General features: G+C 44.4%; 1 protein-coding gene across 2 annotated transcripts; it reads left to right on the forward strand.

Moving 5' to 3' along the window:
• The first annotated feature begins 7755 nt into the window (after positions 1-7755).
• LOC147887296 (protein SUPPRESSOR OF FRI 4-like) lies at positions 7756-19267 on the forward strand. Of its 2 annotated transcripts, XM_087394148.1 has the most exons (8): positions 7756-8181; positions 13501-13601; positions 14925-15045; positions 15142-15647; positions 17014-17174; positions 17300-17353; positions 17435-17506; positions 18760-19267. In XM_087394148.1, exons 1-7 carry the CDS (start codon positions 7991-7993, stop codon positions 17477-17479), a joined length of 1179 nt encoding a protein of 392 aa, XP_087250274.1. In that variant the 5' UTR covers positions 7756-7990; the 3' UTR covers positions 17480-17506; positions 18760-19267. The 2 variants fall into 2 exon arrangements, with proteins under 2 accessions (XP_087250274.1, XP_087250273.1); XM_087394147.1 differs by lacking the exon at positions 17435-17506 and having other exon boundaries at positions 18760-19263.
• Positions 19268-19908: the final 641 nt, after the last annotated feature.

Genomic DNA, 19908 nt, shown 5'->3' on the forward strand with positions numbered 1-19908 from the left:
TAGAGCCCATGATAGCGCAGCATCAATGCCTTTCATCGCTACGCTTCTTCTTGCGCTCCAACATCCACTTACTACAACCTCTGGCAAGCTCATCCATAGGACTCCAACCAAGTGCGGCTCCCATCGACGGACTCAGCAAATAGCTTCAGTACTAAGCCTCGACTCAAACGAAGCGGCCTCCTCAGTCAACAAACTCCTCGACAAGGGCATCTGCATCTTCGACGTAATCTCCCGTAGATGTCGACATAGCCTCCTAAGGCTCGAGCGCCACCCGCAACCTGCAGCACCGACGGACTCCTGACGGCTCCAACGCCTTGCCCAGCACCATCTCCTGCGCGGCCTCGACGAAAACGAGGACGGAATCTTTGAGATTCTGTTAGAATCTCAAAAGATTCTGGTCGCCCTCCTAGCGCCACGTGGCAGAGAGGGAGGATATCACTTATCCTCAACCTCACCACACATTAAGGTGTGGTCAACCAAGTGACATGTGGCCCGTGTGCCATGTCATCATCTTATCTGCACAGCCACGTCACCCCTACCAACTCAACTGCCATGTCATCTGCCATGGTGGTAGCCATGTCATCATCGACTGCCATGTCATCACTGATAGCCAGGTCAGCAATCCAGGTCAGCAATCCATGTCATTAGTGCCACATCACCTTGCTGACATCATCAGTAGTGCCACCTCAACTGTCCAGTCAACATTAACCTCTGCAGGCACACACAGTGCTTCATAGTCACTTCATGTGACCACTCCTGCCACCTCAGCACAGGGCTCCACTCGCACACCTCTTGCTAGGCACAATGCCACATCATCACTGCATGTGACTCACAGTGACACATCATCATTGAGCACCATTTGCCCTCCTTTTGCCCCTCCACCTAGATCAAGTCATATCTCTTGATCCAGGAAGAATTTGAGGGCGCTCCAAAAAGGAAAGTCGCTCGTTTTTTTGTGCTCTACGCGCTTGTCATATCACGCACACATTTTGGCGCAAGTTACACTCACATTTGAGCCTCGCTGACAAAACCACTTCCTTCACGCACATTTGCCTCTACGTTGACGCATCTGACCCAGCACTTAAAAAGAACAAAAGAAAGGGAATTATTTGCTGTTCTTTCATCGATCGACGGTTGGTTTAGATCTAGATCAGAGTAGACTAGATTGCCATAGAGGGGACGCTTTGAATTTCCCCAAGTTGCCAATCTAAGCCATGCCCGAAATTCTCGACTAGTACCTACTCGGAGTCAGTCCATACGCTCACATATGGTTTCACATCATTACATTACCTGAAACCTTACGTTCATCAGTTCAATGAGCAGACTTCATAGTTTAGAGGCATTGCAGATTGATTCAGTGGGCAGATAGCATTTGATTTCACACACACATGCCACCATTGTAAAGCCTATTCGGCTATCTCACGGCATCGTGCACATCATCTCAGCCTTGTAAAGCCTCTTGGCTATTCCCGGCATCATTGCCATAAGCCTTGTAATATAGATCAGATTTTTATATACTGCAGTTCTATCTTCACCGGTAGTTAAGAGATTTCACTTGGCATAGTCAGTGTATTTGCAGTTGATTCATACAGAGATCTTCACGACACTTTTGAGTCCATTTCTTGCACCATGTCGACTAGCAACCTCAATCTGGAGGCATCTGCTAAGTTAGATAACTCTAATTACGGTACATGGAAATACCGAATGGAGACCATTCTTGTGCTTCAGGACAAATGGGAGTATGTCAATGGGTGTACACCTAGACCATTGGACGATCCAGCTACCAGTAGCTTTACTACATCTGTTGTCACACCACCAGCAACGGGATCTACATCAGGATCTACATCTATACAAATAGTTTCCGCACCAGTAGCAGATCCTGCCATTGCCCGAGCTCAGGCAGATTGGGATAAGAAAGATAAGTATGCCTATCACCTGATCAAGCAGAATGTGCAAAATGTCATGCTAGGACAACTCAACACAGTCAAGACATTAAAAGAACCATGGGATATATTCGCAGCTCTCTAGAGTCCAAGAACACATCCAATATTCTCACCCTGAGAAACCAGATCAACTAGAGTTTCTGCAATAGCAGTGAAACCGGTCATGCTTATGTACTCCGCATCAAAGACTACAACAATCAACTTGCAGCAGCAGGAGAGACTATGAACCCCACAGAAATGGTTCAAGTAATCCTGAATGGACTAGGAGAGGGATATGAGAATCTAGTCCAAAGTATTGCCATCCAACGGTAAATTCCGACATTGGAAGAACTTCAGTCAATTCTACTTGGTGAAGAACTCAGGACTCAGGCCATTCAAGCATGTAAAGGTCATTCTAATGATCAGGCATTCACAACTTCAGACAAAAGTAGAGGTAAAGGCAAAGGCAGAGGTAGATCATATCAGAAAAGTGGTCATCATCAACAAAATCAAAGTCAGAATCAGCATAAGCATTAGCATCATCCTCAGCAACATCAGAATCAGCAAAGAGGAAATCATTCCAATCGAGGAAGATTCCAAGGACGAGGGAATGCATCCACCAATGTGTCAAACATTCAGTGCAACTACTGTCACAAGTTTGGACACTATGAAAGAGATTGCCGCAAGAAGCAGTATGACCAAGGCGATCAATCCAGCAGTAATCGAGGCAATTCTCGAGGCAGAGGAAATCATCGTGGTGGACATTCTAGTCATAGTCATTTTGCAAATGAACATGGAAATATGTTTCTTGCAAGCGAGAAATTGCATCAGACTGATATAGTGTACCTAGACACTGATTTCAATCCCAAAGAGGATTTCAGCTATCAAGTCGACCAAGTGGAACATTATCCTTGGTATATCGACAGCGGTGCATCATCTCATATGACAAATCATCAGGAATGGTTCACAGAGATGAAACCATTAGAAGGACATAAAAATGTCATCTACACAGCAGACAATACACCAAATCCAGTTCAAGGGATAGGTGTTATCCCTATGAACAATTTCACTGGTACAAAAGGATTAGTCAAAGATGTGCTCTATGTTTCAAAGCTCAGCAAGAACCTTTTGTCAGTAGGTCAAATGACGGAACACAATTACAAAGTCATCTTCGACGGTGATGAATGCACTATCAGAGAGATGTCAGCTAGTAGCAAAAGGTGTCAAAGAAGGACACTTATACAGAATGCTAGCTACAGTACCAGATAAGCATGCCATGTCAGCTCAACCGCAACAGATGCCACTATCTGCAAAATGGCACAAGAGATATGGTCATGTCAACTTCAAGTACTTGTTAGATCTCAGGAATCAGAATATGGCAATTGGGATTCCGAAGCTACAGTTTCTTGGAAAAGTTTATGAAGCATGCTGCTTCAGCAAACAAAAGCGAACCAACTTTGTCAGAAGTACCTCTCGTGCACGAGGTATCCTTGATTTGATACATACAGATGTATGGGGTTATGCTCAGTCCCACAGCATCAATGGTTCACTTTACTACTTGACCTTCATCGATGACTACAGCAGATATTGTTGGGTCTACTTTCTGAAAGAGAAATCTGAAGTGTTTTCCAGATTTCAAGAATTCAAAGCCATGGTAGAAAACCAGACAGGCAGAAAGATCAAGGTCATGAGATCAAATAAAGGAGGTGAATACATGTCTTCAGCATTCATGAACTTTTGCAAAGATCATGGCATTCAAAGACAATTCACATGTGCAGATACTCCTCAGCAGAATGCAAGAGCTGAAAGGAAGAATGGGACTTTAGCAGACATTGCTACAGTAATGCTTAGTGAAAAGCATCTTCCAAATCAGTATTGGGCAGAAGCAATAGCTATAGCTAACTATTTGCTTAATCGGCTTCCTACCGAACCGATACACAGTATGACTCCTTATGAAGCGTTCACTAGACAAAAGCCACACATTGGGCATCTCCGCATATTTGGTTGCATAGCATATGCCCACATACATGATGATCATCGCAGGAAATTGGATGCAAAGTCACGCAAATGCATCATGGTTGGCTACAGTGAAGAAAGCAAAGCATACAAATTGTATGATCCCATCAACCGCAAAGTCATTATCTCCAGAGATGTAATCTTTGATGAGGAATTTGAATGGAAAACCTCACCTACACAGGAGATAGAGGCATCGACTTCATAGTCATCTACAGAACATGTTGATGAAGAAGAGCAAGAATTGCCAACAACACCCCGAGCAGAGCCACAACAGCTCATACAGTCTACTAGGGAAAGCAGACCACTAGCCAGATTGACATATGCTCCGAAAGGAAAAGCAATTCAGGTGGAAACCACCAACTATGCTCTTATGACTACCATCCTGGCTACAGAAGAGCCAGTGTACTTTGAAGACGCAGTATACAAGCCAGAATGGCAAAATGCTATGAATGAAGAAATGGATGCTTTGTATAAGAATAATACTTGGGAATTATGCGACCTTCCACCAGGAAAGAAGGCCATAGCAAACAAATGGGTATACAAAGTGAAGTACAATCCAGATGGAAGTATTCAGAGATACAAAGCCAGACTAGTTGCAAAAGGATTTGCACAACAATATGGTCAAGACTATGATGAGACTTATGCTCCAGTAGCAAAGATGGATTCCATACGGTTCTTGATATCACTAGCAACACTCAACAAATGGAATGTGTATCAGCTCGATGTCAAGAATGCATTTCTCAATGGTTATCTAGACGAGGAAGTCTACATGCAACAACCAGCAGGTTATGTTGAATCAGGAAAGGAGAATAAGGTTTGCCATCTCAAGAAAAGTCTCTACAGCTTAAAGCAAGCACCCAGAAGTTGGTACAGTAGAATTGACAAGTATTTTGCTGATTTGGGATACATGAAGTCCAATGCAGATCATACTCTCTACTACAAAGTTCAAGGGGAAGACATTACTATTGCACTTTTGTATGTAGATGATCTGATTGTGACAGGAAGCAAGGATAGCTTCATTAGAAAATTGAAACAAGACTTATCTGCAGAGTTCGACATGAAAGATCTTGGACTTATGCACTATTGTCTTGGAATTGAGTTCTGGAGAGATTCAAATAGCACATTCATGAGTCAGCTCAAGTATGTTGACAGTCTCCTGAAGAAGTTTCATATGGCAGATTGCAAGATTGCAGCCACTCCCATGGAACAGAGTTTGAAACTTACTAAAGATTCAGAAAAGCCTACAGTCAATGACAGATACTACAGGCAACTCATCGGATCTCTTATATATCTGACAATCACACGGCCAAATATTTGTTATGTAGTAAGCTCACTAGCATAGTTTATGGCAAATCCAAAATAGTCTCGCTGGAATGCAGCCAAAAGAGTCTTGAGATACATCAGAGGTACAAGATAGTTTGGGATAGAATACAGAGAAAGTCATCCACGGTTGCATGGATACTGTGACTGTGACTATGCCGGAGATCATGAGACCAGGAGATCGACATAGGGATATGCATTTTTCCTTGGTCAAGGTGCTATATCATGGTTGTCAAACAAATAGCCAACTGTTTCATTGTCTTCGACTGAAGCAGAATATAGGGCACTCACTACAGGTGCATGTGAGGCTATATGGCTCAGAAGACTATTGTCAGAACAGATTACTTTGATGAGTCAAAGCCAACAACAATATACTGTGATAATCAATCGGCTCAAGCATTGGCCAAGAATCCAGTATATCACTCCAGGACAAAGCACATTGATGTCAGAGAGCACTTCATCACAAGAGTCTTGAGATACATCAGAGGTACAAGATAGTTTGGGATAGAATACAGAGAAAGTCATCCACGGTTGCATGGATACTGTGACAGTGACTATGCTGGAGATCATGAGACCAGGAGATCGACACAGGGATATGCATTTTTCCTTGGTCAAGGTGCTATATCATGGTTGTCAAACAAACAGCCAACTGTTTCATTGTCTTCGACTGAAGCAGAATATAGGGCACTCACTACAAGTGCATGTGAGGCTATATGGATCAGAAGACTATTGTCAGAAACATATTACTTTGATGAGTCAAAGCCAACAACAATATACTGTGATAATCAATCGGCTCAAGCATTGGCCAAGAATCCAGTATATCACTCCAGGACAAAGCACATTGATGTCAGAGAGCACTTCATCAGAGAAAGAGTGTTACTTGGTGACATCACACTGCAGCATTGTGATAGCAAAGAAAATGTTGCAGACATCTTTACCAAACCACTCGGTAAAGAGCTATTCGAGAAACACCGACTAGCTCTTGGTTTGACGCAAAGGAAGGACATTCCCATTACAGGGGTGTGATGGAATGTAATGCTCAGTCCTTCTTCGATTCCTCATAATCATCATCTTGAGGGAAGGCCTACTTCATGATGTTGATCTTGAGGGAAGGTGTTGAGAGTTCACGCTCAACATCATGTGATCATGTGTGCATAGCACCATCACATGATCATATGTGCATAGCACTAACCTTATAGAGTGCTATAAAGGAAAGGGTTAGATCCCCTAACCCTAACCCTAAATGGGTTTGTATATATTCTATTTTTTCAACTAAATCTAGTGTACAGTTAGTCATTTGTGGTGTGCTCTCTAGCTGTGCCCTCTCTCCTCATCTCCACTCTTCTCCTCTCCCCTCTTCATATTTTGTCAGCCTCCACACAATGTTGGAGCAAAAAGACACCCTGCTTGTATGGTGGGCTGGGACTTTGCGGTTGTTAGAGCATTGAGGTCATCGTTGTAGGGTCAAGGAGGGAGGGAGGGGGTGTAGCATGCAGGTCATGTGTAGCTCAATACTGTTACAAATCTAGTTTTGAGAAACAAATCCCTTGTTGGACTCATCGAATAGACTAGTGACACCCATTCACATCAACTTCTCAGAAATAGACCCTCTATCAGACTTAACGAAGAAGAGAGCATCCCCTCAATCGAAGAATAGACCCTCTGTCTGACTTAATGAAGAAGAGAGCATCCCCTTAATCGAACACATAGAGATGGAGCCTACGAATCAACTCCTTATTCCCTCAGCCAATCACAGAGAGCTATAGACTATGAATGAACTCTCCAAAGATACCTCCTTTAGATGATAGCTACGCAACTCAAATCGAAATAGCATACCCATTTACACTTGCAAAGCTTTGTCTTAGCATGAGCCTGAGCAACAACATAAATGAGCCAGCATACATGAGTAGCACCAATAAGCTTGAGGAAGAGGAGAGAGCATGCAACCTACATGGCCAACACCAAGAAGAAAGCCAAAGGAACAACCACCAAATGCAACCAATCAACTAAACCAGACATCCAACGAACATTAGTTAGCAATTAATGCCTGCTTCCCAACCTTATAAGGGCGGAGGCCGACGGACAGGTGTTGTGAAGAGAATGGACGCCATGTCCGCTAGTGTGGTAGTTCACACCACTCGATGGACAACATGCAATGTTGATTGGCTTGATGGAAAGGCATACATGGTTTGGGTCCCTCGGCATGGGTTCAACCCCCACTCATTCCCTCTCGCGCCCTTTTTCTTCCGCTGCCCATAAGATGGGCGGCCTTCATCCTACAGACAACTCTTTTTAGTTGCCATGTCCAAGCCCGCGTATGCGATTGGTCCACGCCCCTGCACATTGCATTTTGAAACATGGCCGCCGGCCTAGTGTGAACCCGGCCTAAGTTTCCCAACCCATTACCAAAGTTATAATGAGCATCCTTTGAGGCACACTAAAACCTTGCAAATTTTCTCCATTTTGGGGAATTAGTTTTACCCTTTTCCCATCCTTTAATGCTTGATGAAAATCTGTGTGAACGATATTATGAATAGGCCTTCATGAAGCAACCCTAATTCGGGACGGTAGCGAGAGGGGCTGGGAAGAGCAATTTGATCAATCTGTGCGAGAGCGAGACAGACAGAGAGAGAGAGAGAGAGAGAGAGAGAGATGCTTTGATAATCTGAGCCGAGAAAGGGAGAGACAGATCCCGGAGGGCGAGAAGAGAGAAGGAGGGCAACTTTTTTGAGATGGGCAAGAAGAAGAAAAAGGCCCCCAAGGTCTGGTGTTTCTATTGCGAGCGAGAGTTCGAGGATGAGAAGATCCTCGTTCAGCACCAGAAGGCAAAGCACTTCAAATGTCATGTCTGCCATAAGAAGCTGTCGACTGCCGGAGGAATGGTGATCCATGTCTTGCAAGTGCACAAAGAATCCATCACAAAGTAAGCGCCCACATTCTTGTTCTTAAAGGGTTCCTGAATCAACGCGTTTCTCAGTGTGCGTGCTATCAAGCGGTATGGTTGTAACTGTCATGAAGCATCGACGGATTTGATCCTTTCGGGCCATTGACGTGCCTGGATTTACTTCTTTCGAGTCATTGGGACATTGGGGATCTTTGGACGCTGCTTTGCTTGCTGTAGATGAGAAGGGTAACTCTAGTCTGCCTATCTGGATCGTTGGTAGCAGGCTTCCTGGAGCTTATTGCTCTGGCAGAAGCAGTGTACGCTCTGCCCTGGTGCCCATCTATTGGAGTAACCCACGAGATATGCTGAAACAGCCATCCCTGAGACCTGGCTCTGACAGAGAATCGCTGAGTTTTCCTCAGAATGACAAAAGGCTAATTTGTCTCAGGGGTCAAGGTCCATCAATTGGAAATGGGACTTTGGAAGATGCCAAATGAGATAACCCTTATAGGTTAGCCACCCCTAACCTCAAGGGACCAACACAATCCTTTATCCATGAGCTACCTACAGCAAACACCATTAGAGGTTAGAACATAGACATAGGGACAAACATGGTGTAAGCTAGCACGTCACCACCCAATTGTTGATCCTTGCATGGATCACCCGCGTCAGATCTCCTAGGTAAGTGCACAGATGCCGGTAGGGAATCACAGGCCTCGACAGGCTCCATCCTAGCTGGATATTCTCAAGAGGTTCTCTTAGATAGGGACAATGATTAGGGGTTTGCTTTGTGCTATGCCAACCTTGTGTGAAGTGCATGGACTTGAAATGCTTGGTTGAGACATACTAAAATGACATTGTAATCTTTAGCTTGAATAGAGCGAATGTGGACTACTTTTTGATTAGGCTTCTCCGTTAGTGCTAGCCTTTGTCATGGGTAAATACACCCTTACCACCCAAAGTGTTGATAGAAAACATAGTAGGACTTTTATATGAATGGATGCTCAAGTGTGTGGATGTGTATATGTATGTGTGAGAGCATATGTTTATACTATGATCTACACCAGCCTTTGGGCGTGAAAGCCATTAAGGACGACTACTTATTATGTTTTCAGAGGATGAATGTGGGCATGTTTTGCAAAATTATTATAATGCCTGTCATATGATGTGTTTCATAAGCCTTTCCATCAAAGTACACTTTTAATGTGTGTATTTGCCTCATCTTCGAGAGCTCGCTTTGAGTGTTTTCACACCAGTCTTGGTCGATCCTCTCTCTTCACAAAGAGGTGCAATACACATTGCCAATTATTACATGGGTCCTACTTTGCCCACTTGATCCTCATAATCAAGAGCTACCCTCATGTAATCATTTCATACCTTGTTTGGTCTCACACTGAGAGAAGGAGCCATGAGATCTTCGCACATTGAGAGAGGAGTACCAGCTGCTTGGAGGTGGTTTTGGGTTTGACGGGAAGCATCATTTTCATTGTGGGATGACTTCGAATAGAGGTAAGTGCTTAGGCCTTATTTCTATTTGGTTTAGGGTTCAGTTGTGCTTTAGCCTTTAATCAAAAGTTTTCAATCACATGCTTAGGTGTCTTTACTTTTACGTGATTTATTGAACTATTAAAGCATATATTGCACTCACATAATTTGTGTGATATGTTCAGTTAATACATGATGAGCTAGACTAGTGGTGCCAAGTTCAATGGACCAACTATGGCATTCGGAAATTCAAGCTTGAGAATGTTCTGAAAGCTGATTGGATAGCAAGGAGCTTGAAAGGAGCTTCGTGAGCAATGGAGGATGCTACATGTATGAGGTTCATTGTGTGTTTGCAGAGCATCTCTCTACAGCACGAGAGCATTGCAGCCAATGTTGGCATTTTCAGCTTGCAGTGATTCCATTGTGTGTGCACCTATTCCTACCTGTGCAATTATGGAGGGCACGGCAGTCTAGCAGGCCTCCTCTGTTTTCTTTCATGAAGTTCAAGCATAGGGGTTCCCATGGTTGTTCTTTGCAGATTATCCTCAGGTTGTTGCAGCATATAAGGATGCCTTCAGTTTTCCCTAGTTTCATCCTCAGCAAAAGGGGATGCCGTGGGCATCCTCAGTCCATGGCATGCTGCCTATGTGGTAGTAGGAGCTTTGGACAGTGCACAAGGCTGAGCTAGGGGTCCAACAGCCCATGTGGCAGCCGTGCATAGGCAGCACAGCAGTAGGAGGAAGACCAGCAGCAGACACATGAGCATGTGTGGGTGGAACAGCAGCAGATGCATACAGCAGTGGTGCTAGAACAGCCCCAAGGGCTTGCTGCTCTCAACAGTGTTGAGAGCAGGGAAGGTGCCTTTTATAGGTTCATATCTGGCCTGGATCTGGTCTGTAAACTGGTAGTCTGTGAATGACAGTTACACACCCGTGTTTCCAGGCGCAGTAGCTTCGGTGTACATGTATTTCACTATTAGTGGACATGCAAATTTCACCTTCTGAAGTTTTTGTCCATGTTGCAGCTTGCTGATATTGTGATAAATTCTTTCTATCCTAAGTGGTGCGCTGCCCTATCAGCTAGATTGTCGAAGCGTTTTTTTCTTAGATGCTCGTTTGGGAGAAACTAAAATGAAATCGTATGGTCTTCACAAGCAGTCATAGCTTGAATATGTGGAACATTGTTTTTGATTAGCCTTCTCCTTCAGTGCCCAGCCTTCACCTCCGGAGTGCCGACAGAAACTCAGTACGAAGACTTTGTATAAAAGGATGCTCAAGTATGTGTGGGTGTGTGGATTTGTATGTGTGAGAGCATATTTTTATATGATGGTCTACACCCACTGTTGGGCGCTGACGTCAGTGGGGATGTCTTAGTAGCTAGTCCTTGCTATGCATGATGGAGTTTATGGTTTTCAATCTTATGAGTGACTATCGTGAGATTGAAACTACACTATGTTGTGTTTTTAGAGGATGAGTTTGGGAATGTTCTTGGATTCAGCTAGGTATATTCTTCAGTGCCCAGCCTTTGTCATGGTTGAGTCTGCCCTTCACCTTTGGAGTACCGACTGACAGAATCTCAGTACGAAGACCTTTGTATAAATGGGTGCTCAAGTATGTGTGGGTGTGTGGGTTTGTATGTGAGAGCATTTATTTACACTATGGTCTACACCCACCGTGGGGTGCTGATGATGTCAGTGGGGACGCCATACTAGCTAGTCCCTGCTATGTGTTTGGAGTTTATGGTTTCAAATTTATGCGTGACTATCATGAGATTGAAACTGCACTGCGGTGTGTTTTTAGAGGATGAGTCTGGGCATGTACCTGGATTTAAGGTCACTGACTGTTTCTAAGTCTGCTATAGATGGTCTAAGCATTTTTTCGCTTGGATGCTCGTTTAGAGAGACTAAAATGAAATCGTATAGTTTTCACAAGCAGTTGTAGCTTGGATGAAAGAGAGAATGTGGACTAATTTTTTATTGGCCTTCTCCTTTCGTGCTAGCTTTTGTCACGGCTGAGTCTGACCCTCACCTTCGGAGTGCCGACAAAAACTCAGTATGAAGACCTTTGTGTAAATGGATGCTCAAGTATGTGTGGGTTTGTGTATTTGTATGTGTGAGAGCGTATGTTTATACTGTTAGAAATGACCCAACAGAGGGTACGCACAGCGGAAGACTGATAGTAATGCCCAGGAGCTCACACCGTGTGATGTGGGGTGTGGAATCACAAACTTCTTAACTTATGTGCATAGATGTGCAAGCCAGTAAATAGACAATGCTGAGAGACAAATGTAGAAGCAACACTTTATATTTCCGTCTGTCCAGAAACTAGGACTGGATACAATACCAAAAGGTCCTTCTACTACAAGCCTGACACTTCTAGATCTCTGAGCCCGTGTGCTTCACCTCGAGCATATGTAGACTCTCTGTCTAGATCCCTTCCACCTTGCTGTCCGGAAGCCAGCCTAGGTGGGCAGCTACTCCAGCTCAGTATATTCTTCCACAATAGTGGGCTGACAAAAGCTCAAGAGGTGAGCAACAACCAGCAAAGAGATGCTGATACAAAAGCTGAGTCTACTCCTCTCCCTGCATGCTTGCCCAGGTGCTGGCTGTTAGTGCTGGTGATGAGGAGAAGTGTGGGGGGGGGGGGGTGGGTTTATATAGGTGGGCAGCAAACCCCACCGACTTTCCAGTTGGTTTTAGTCTACTGAAAGAAGGGACAAAACGGCCGACTTCTGGTCGGTTTTTAGGCCAGCCCTTTGGCCTATATAAGGCCCCATATGTTGGGCCTTTTTGGCTGCTGTTGGCTGGTACATGTGTTGCAAATGCCCCCACATGGGTCTGTGGTGCTGGTGCATTGTTCCACACAGGGTGCCAGCTTCTCCTAGGTCACCTTGTCCTCCTGAATGTAGGCCTAAGGCTCCCCTTTGCTGCTCCTGAGGGCTGCTCCCAAGTGATGATTATGGAGTCCCCTAGGGGCCTCTTTTATAGGGCAAAGCCCTAATCAAAATAGCCGACCCAAACTGGCCGACTTCAGGGTCTGTTTGGGCTGACCCTGGTCTGTGGGAATACTTGCTGTAGGCAGCCCCTTTTAGGGCCCTCTTTTCCAGGGCCTTTGGCCCACACTCCAAGGGCTCCTTCCAAAGCAGGGTCCCAGCCCCTTCTGTCTGCCTATATAAGGCTTGGTTGGCTGGCTCCAACCAGCCCAACCAGCTCAACCATGATGGCCGACCCTGCTGCTGGTACACCTGCCTATGCTGCGCCCCTTTCTGGCACCCTGAATGCCCACACGTGTGCCTTGGCTGTGCCACATGTCACCTCAGTCCGCCCTCTTGTGCGCCTCTGTAAGGGGCCTGTTCCAGCCCGTATGCACAGTCCTTGAGGCGTCTCTGCCAGGCTGCTGTGCAGCCCACATGGCAGCCCATGTGACAGCCCCTTTAGCCCTTTCCCGGTGAGGTGCTGCCCATGTGGCAGCCCCCTCTCGACCATGAGTCTTTCGGGCACATGCCCTAGGTCTCCCTCCCCCATGCTTTCCTCATATGGGGGGCTTACAGATGGGGAGGTGACCTTTCCAACACCCCCTCTCACCGACACATTTCGGCCCAATACCAACATGTCGATAACTACACTATAAGCATCTCTTTTTTGCCTTTCGTGGTAAGCGTTCTTGCTATGGTTAGCTGCACTTGTGTGTTAGTAGACAGACTTAGTGCATATGCAATTGGTTCAAGGCTAGAGTTCGCCATTTTGTTGGCATGGATTTTAAATTCACTATGCAAAATAAGGTGCATATCTTAGTGAAATTGAATTTTCAGGTTCTCTTTACTTCAATAGGAGTCAGAGAATGGCTGGACTAATATTTCTTGTAAATTTTCCAGGGTGCCAAATGCCAAACCTGAGAGAGAGTCCACTGAATTGGAAATTTTTGGTATGGAAGGCATTCCTCCAGAAATCCTTGCAGCACACGAAGGAGATCAAGGTAGAAAATATGTGACATCTTGGGTCTTGTTTTCTTTTTCAGTCATCTCACTATTGCAAAGACGATGCTATATATGGTACTACTCTTCTACATGGTACTAGGCTTCGGTGACTTTTTGCTGTTTCTCTAGTTGCTAATTTAGTGCGTGCTGAGGTACACACTGTCTGTACGGATCAACTAATTCTGACAATTTCTATGTTTACATTTGCCACTTCCTTGATTATCTTCCGTGCATAATCTGTCTGTCACATTGCTTTTGTAACCTGTTTTACTGGTTCTCCTTCCAACTTCCCTCTAGCTGTGTCCGCGACTGAATAAAAAAACAAAAAAAGCCCCCGAGAGGCCCTGGTGCGTGCAGGCTTGACTTTGGTCCAGACGGGGACGCCGTCTGGCCCAAAGTCGCGCCGCGCTTGTCCCTGTCTGGCCCAAAGTCACGCCTGCGCGCACCAGGGCCTCTCGGGGGGCTTTTTTTGTTTTTGTTTTTCTGTATTTGTTTATTTGTGTGTGTGATGGGGGTGTGTGTGTGTGATGGGGGTAAGATATGCCCCAAAAGAAAGACAAAAAACCAAAAAAAGGCCTCCTGAGGCCTTTTTTTGGTTTTTTTTTTTTTTTGGGTATGTCCCTGAGGCCTTTTTTTGTTTTTGTTTTTTTTTGGGTATGTCTTTCTTTTGGGGCATATCTTACCCCCATCACACACACACACCCCGCCTGGCCCAAAAAAAGGCCCGGTCCATGTCTGGCCCAAAGTCGCGCCTGCATGCACCAGGGTCTCTCAGGGCCTTTTTTTGGTTTTTTTTTTTTGGGTATGTCTTTCTTTTGGGGCATATCTTACCCCCATCACACACACACACACCCAGACCCCGTCTGGCCCAAAGTCGCGCCTGCGTGCACCAGGGCCACTTGGGGGCTTTTTTTTGTTTTTTGACTGCACGCTGCAGAAAGTGTGTTCTACAACATATTCAAGTTTTAATATCAGCATGCAATTTCATATGAAAAATATCATGAATAGACCTGCCAACTTGACCTGGTGAGTCATTGGACTGTTTGAACTGTGATGCTTATTGGAACTGTACAATATTTAGAAAATTGGGTGGCCGTTGTAATAAAGCTAAGCTTATTTCAGGGATGGGAATATATACTTGTCAGCAGCATACAGGCACGCATGCTGATTAACTCAATGTAGATGAAGGATAATGCATGCAAAACATTGATCCGTATGTCTTTTCCGGACGCCCACATTCAGATATCGTTGATGAGAATTTTAAAAGCTTAGCTTTTGCCTTAAAATTGGTGCATTAACATGGGCATGGAGAATTTCTGCAGAGGATGAGAAGCCTGGGAAGATAGCAAAGGTGGAAGTCCCTTCAAGTGTTGGGGCAATGATGTTAGGTCCTGCTACGCTTGGCATGCCTTCCCAGCCGCTGCATTCATCAATGAGACCTCCGTAAGTGTCCTTATCCTTTATAGCCAGTTTTATGTCGGAATTTACGTTTTTCACTCTCGATGAGCAGTTTCTTTGTTTTCCGTTCTTTAAATGCAGATATGTACCCCCCATGCCAGGTGCACCTCGCCCTCCATCATGGCCAATGCAGCCACCTCCATTACAACCATGGGCCACCTTGCCACCTTCATCTCAACCATGGCCTCCAGGGTCTGCTCCTCTAAGACCATCTCCTGTCACTCCCTCAAGGCCACCATTGGTACCATCACAGCCTCTCTTTCCTATTCATAATCCCAGCACTCCTCCAGCCATGCCTGCTCCTCCTCCTCAACCTTCATCACAGCCACTTTTTCCTATACGTCCTCTTATGCCTCCAGTTTCTACTCAAGCCCTTCCTCCGCAACCTTTTTTCCCTTTAAAGGAACATTCAGTTGACCCTTCCGTTGTTTCTGTGCCGCCTGCTTCAAATGCCTTGAGGCCCTTGTTAAATGTTACAAGAACTTCAAGCGATGCTGGTGCAGCGTTGGGTTCTGGTTCAGCACAGGGTCTTGCTCCATCTCCATCAGCCATAACAGGGAAGCCTTTGAATCCTCCAGCATTACCAGGTTTGCTTTTTAACAAAACTTTCTTATCACACATGCTATTCTAAGTCCTGGATATCTGTCGGCGCCTAAATGTTTTTGTTTGCCTTTGTCATGTTTTTGGATAGAAGCTTAGACTTCATGCAGCCTAGAGGCTAGGCTTCAAAGGAACCAAAGTACAAGATGTAATCGTTGTGAAGGGTATACTTGGGGGAGGAGCATGCATTTGACTACGAAAGAACGCTGAAGGAAATGAAAGCTAAATCTTTGGATATAAACTGCAGCATGATTTGCCATAGCTATAGTGTTCTTTGATATGGAACTGAAGTAATAAGGTCGTAACCATAGAAATCAGCAATACAGATGGACTGTCCTCTTGAGCAGAAGCTGTAAATATTTGCTCCTGAACTTTCAGGACGGGCTTCAACTAAGGCGAATGGCACAAGAAAGGTGGGAGAATGATTGTGAATGTGTTTGTAATGGTGTAGAGCTATGGGTCTGTGGGTGGTTAATTGTGCATATGATAGAGCATAGGGCCATCTACACCCATTATTCAAGCTGGTTGAGGTCATTGCTGGTTCCTGCTAGGAGTCGTTGACTTGATGGTTTTTAGCCTTCTGCGTAACTGTCAGAAGGTCAAACTGCAGTTTTTGTTTTACTCACACATGACCTATGTGACGACAGGCTGGCAAATTGTGTTGGAAGTCAATGTCCTCCACCTGGGAGCCCCCATATGAGGAGAACATGGGGGGGCATATGACTGTGAGGGGGAGGGATCATGAGGGACTGTTTTGGGCTGCAGGATGTGCAGCAGTACAGCAGCATAGAGGGCTGCATGGCAGGCCAAAAGGCACAGCAGCAGCAAGGGTACCGAACCCCCATGCAGCCCCTTATACCCCCTTCCCTAGAAACCGACCAGGGGGTCTGCCATTTGCAGGGGCACCCCCCTACAAAAATCCCTCTTCCTCTTCACATTCTCCAGAAGCCAACAAGAAGCAGGAGAAGACTTCCAGAGAGTTCTCAGTGTTGTAGTCCAGCCCTTGCTGGTCCTCTTGTGCTCATCTTGAGCTATGTTTTGCCCACCACTTGGTGGAAGAATAAGATCTGAGTCCCGCCCTTCCCCCTTCCTCTCTCTCTCTCTCTCTCTCGTGTATGCTGTTTATGCTCTATCTTTTGAGTGAGGTATTCATGTGTGGTCTGCATCATTGAGTGTGGGACAGAGCTGTTCCGATTGGGCATAGGTTGTGAGGATAGAGAGATTCTTTCCTTTATTTCCAACAAATTGGGTGCTGCTTGGTAACTTATGGTGTGTCTTTCCATTAGAATACAGGTCATTGTTTCGCGTCAGTAGATGTTTGCTCTTCATCTGTTGATATTTAGTATGTATCAGGTGTTTCTGCTGTTCCGGGAGCATCTAGCCATATGTATGCATCAGGACCAAGCACTGAAGGACCCTGTATAGGGCCACCTCCTGTAATCTCGAACAAGGCACCTGGACAGGGAATGGCTAATGAGGTGTACCTTATTTGGGATGATGAAGCTATGTCAATGGTGAGTCTTATGTCCCAGGTTTTTTTGGCAAACAATTTTGTGTTGTTTTGGAGTACTTATTGTTTACAGACTGTCTACATCTAATGTCTACCCTTACACATCCCTCACTTTTTTGAGTCTTGTAGGAGGAACGCAGGCTCTCTCTTCAGAAATATCAGGTGCATGACGAGGCTTTCCAGGTAAGCCTTCAGTCCAGTAGTTCACATGCTAGTTGCAAAACAAGTTCCACATGAAGCTTGTTTCAAGCTCTAGTACGCCAGTTTTGCAGGGTCAATGGTTCTATGCTAGTCAGCTGGTTTTCATGATGGGTTTTCTTAGAACTTGAGTGCCATGTAAGAATCTTGAATTCTAGATTGCTTCCTCTCTCTCTCTCTCTCTCTCTCTCTCTCTCTCTCTCTCTCTCTCTCTCTCCCCCGCCCCCGCCCCCCCCCTCTCTCTCCTTCTCCATCCTCTTTTAGCAATGAAAGGACACTTGATTAATATTTTGTTTCTACCTTGTAGGCATTTTCTCTGCTTTTTTGAAGTAGAGCTCAAATTCACAGCGATAGTTTAAATTAGCAGCTATTAACTTGCTTCACTTTCTTTAAATAAAGCTAGTGTCTGCAGGGAAAAAGTTTGGAGAAAATTATAAGCTATTCTGCTTGCCTTTCTTTCTCTGTCACTTGTTCTTCTGATGGTCTTGTGTTTGAATCTCTTTTGAAGTTGGTCAAAATTATGAATTGCTTTGTCTTTGAAAATTTCAATTCCTTTTCCTTTTGTTGCTGTGAAGGAGACTTCGTTAATATTTTTGATTTTATATGTAGGAATCCTATTTATTAGTTTGAACCAGGGCTCAATTCGAGGCCTTTAGTTCAAGCTTTTGCATTATTAAAGTGGGTCCAGTTCTTTAATGAAATACAGCTAATGGGTCCAAGAAGGGATCAGACAATTTCCGAGAGCATAGTTTGCTAGTTTGTTTTTTGATAGAAATAAAACAAAACAATAACTGCTATTCTGTGGAATCACATCTGAAATGTCTGGTGAAAGTTTTGAGGGGTAGTGCTGCAGCAGCTGCCTGTTTTGTAAAGTGCCTCATTTAGTGATAAAATTGCTGATTTTACCTGCCACTGTGGGCTAAATATAGCAGAGCCTGATACACGTCATGATGGAAGTATTGATCCATATGCTGTTTCTGTTAGTATAATGATGAGGCTAGAGAGTTGCAGTTGCAGACAATAGCTTAAAAAAAGGTATAGGGACAGTTGTCAAACAGCAGGGGTATGCATGTCTTCACATATTGTTGGGGTTCTCTAGGATCTTCCAGCTACTGGAGGTCACTTACCTTCATCCTTGGGCACAAAGTCAAGCTAGTTGGCAGGCCTGCATACTACAGTAGTTCGTGGTAATTTACTTGTCTAATAGCACTCCAGTTACTCTTGCTACAGGTCAGGATTCTTCTGGGTTTCTGAAAATAATCTTTGTTTCATGGCTTATGCTTGTGTTGGTGTCGTTAGTCTTTAGCTTTAGCATGTTTTTGCACATGGTGCATCTTTATTTGGAGTATAGATTTAGTTAAGGATGTCTTATTGGTAATTTGTTCTGCCAGATGAACTCTGTTGATGCAGCAATCGACAAAAGGATACTGGAAAGCAGGCTGGCTGGTCGAATGGCCTTTGGTGTATAGGTATTACAGGCAGGCATCATTCTGATTCTTTCTTAAAAAGTAATGAAATCCAGTCTAATAGTACCCGTTCAAGAGTTTCTAGGATCAACTCAGATAACCTCTACCAAAGCTTGCATATTCAGAACTTACTCCTGAAGGGTGACTGGTATTATTTTTCTGCTTATTGGAAGAACCTTTTGTAAGTCCGTTCTGGGGACTTGATTGCATCAAAAAGTTTTGGGTCCAGATCCTTGAAGCGTCCTTGGAGTGCATTCTTATAGTTTTCATGCGTTTGGGACACATTGTTGCAGTTAGGTGGTAGTAGTCCTAAGCATGCCATTGGCTACATTGCAAAATCATATGTATAAGATTGTCTTTTTGGTTTACAAAGTCTTAAAATTGAAAACAGGATTTCGCAAAGCTGTGCACCTTTGTAACTCTGCAAAGCTCGAGTACCCACAAAAAAGAAATCCGAGTCAAATGTATATAATTGTATTTCTTCTCTACACAAGTGAATATGACCACAATTATAGTCATGCATGTGACTTTATGTTGTAATGATGGTGATATAGTGATTCCAAGCAAAAGCATGTTGTCCTTATATAAGAAGCTAAGAGGATAAGCTACTGATTGATTAAGCTAGATTGTCATGCGATTTTGCAAGCAGTTGTCTTTTGTCTCCAACCAGATGCATGCTTGAATTTGTGAATGACCTTGTCTTACGCCTTTCTGTAACTTAGAGAATCTTTTGTAAGGGAAGTATGCTTATTTTTCCATGATAGTATTCATTTAAGGACAACCTCACCTTTAGATCAGGACAACCTTTAAATCCCCTCACTTGATCCTTCCATGATAGCATTCATTTAAGCCCCTTGCACAATCCCCATAGATAGAGAAAGGCATTACAAACGCTTAGGCATTTGCCTTAGGCAAGTAAAAAAGAATCCTATGGTTTGGAGAACTAATCCAAAGACTAAGAACGTTTCTCCTTGTCGTAATCCAACTAAGTGTGGAAGCAGAAGCGATTCCTATTACTTTTACCCATTCCCCAAATTGATGATAAGGTTGCATCTACTTCTAGACTCATGCGTC

Source organism: Dipteris shenzhenensis, chromosome 23 (assembly GCF_047967505.1).
Source record: "Dipteris shenzhenensis isolate YYH24624 ecotype China chromosome 23, Dip_SZ_1.0, whole genome shotgun sequence".
NCBI lineage: Eukaryota > Viridiplantae > Streptophyta > Polypodiopsida > Gleicheniales > Dipteridaceae > Dipteris > Dipteris shenzhenensis.

Coding starts and splice junctions, on each gene's coding strand:
- LOC147887296 (XM_087394147.1), top strand. CDS start 7,991: ATGGGCAAGAAGAAGAAAAAGGCCCCCAAGGTCTGGTGTTTCTATTGC. Junction 15,046..15,141: donor CATTCATCAATGAGACCTCC/GTAAGTGTCCTT, acceptor CTTTAAATGCAG/ATATGTACCCCCCATGCCAG. Junction 17,175..17,299: donor ATGATGAAGCTATGTCAATG/GTGAGTCTTATG, acceptor TGAGTCTTGTAG/GAGGAACGCAGGCTCTCTCT.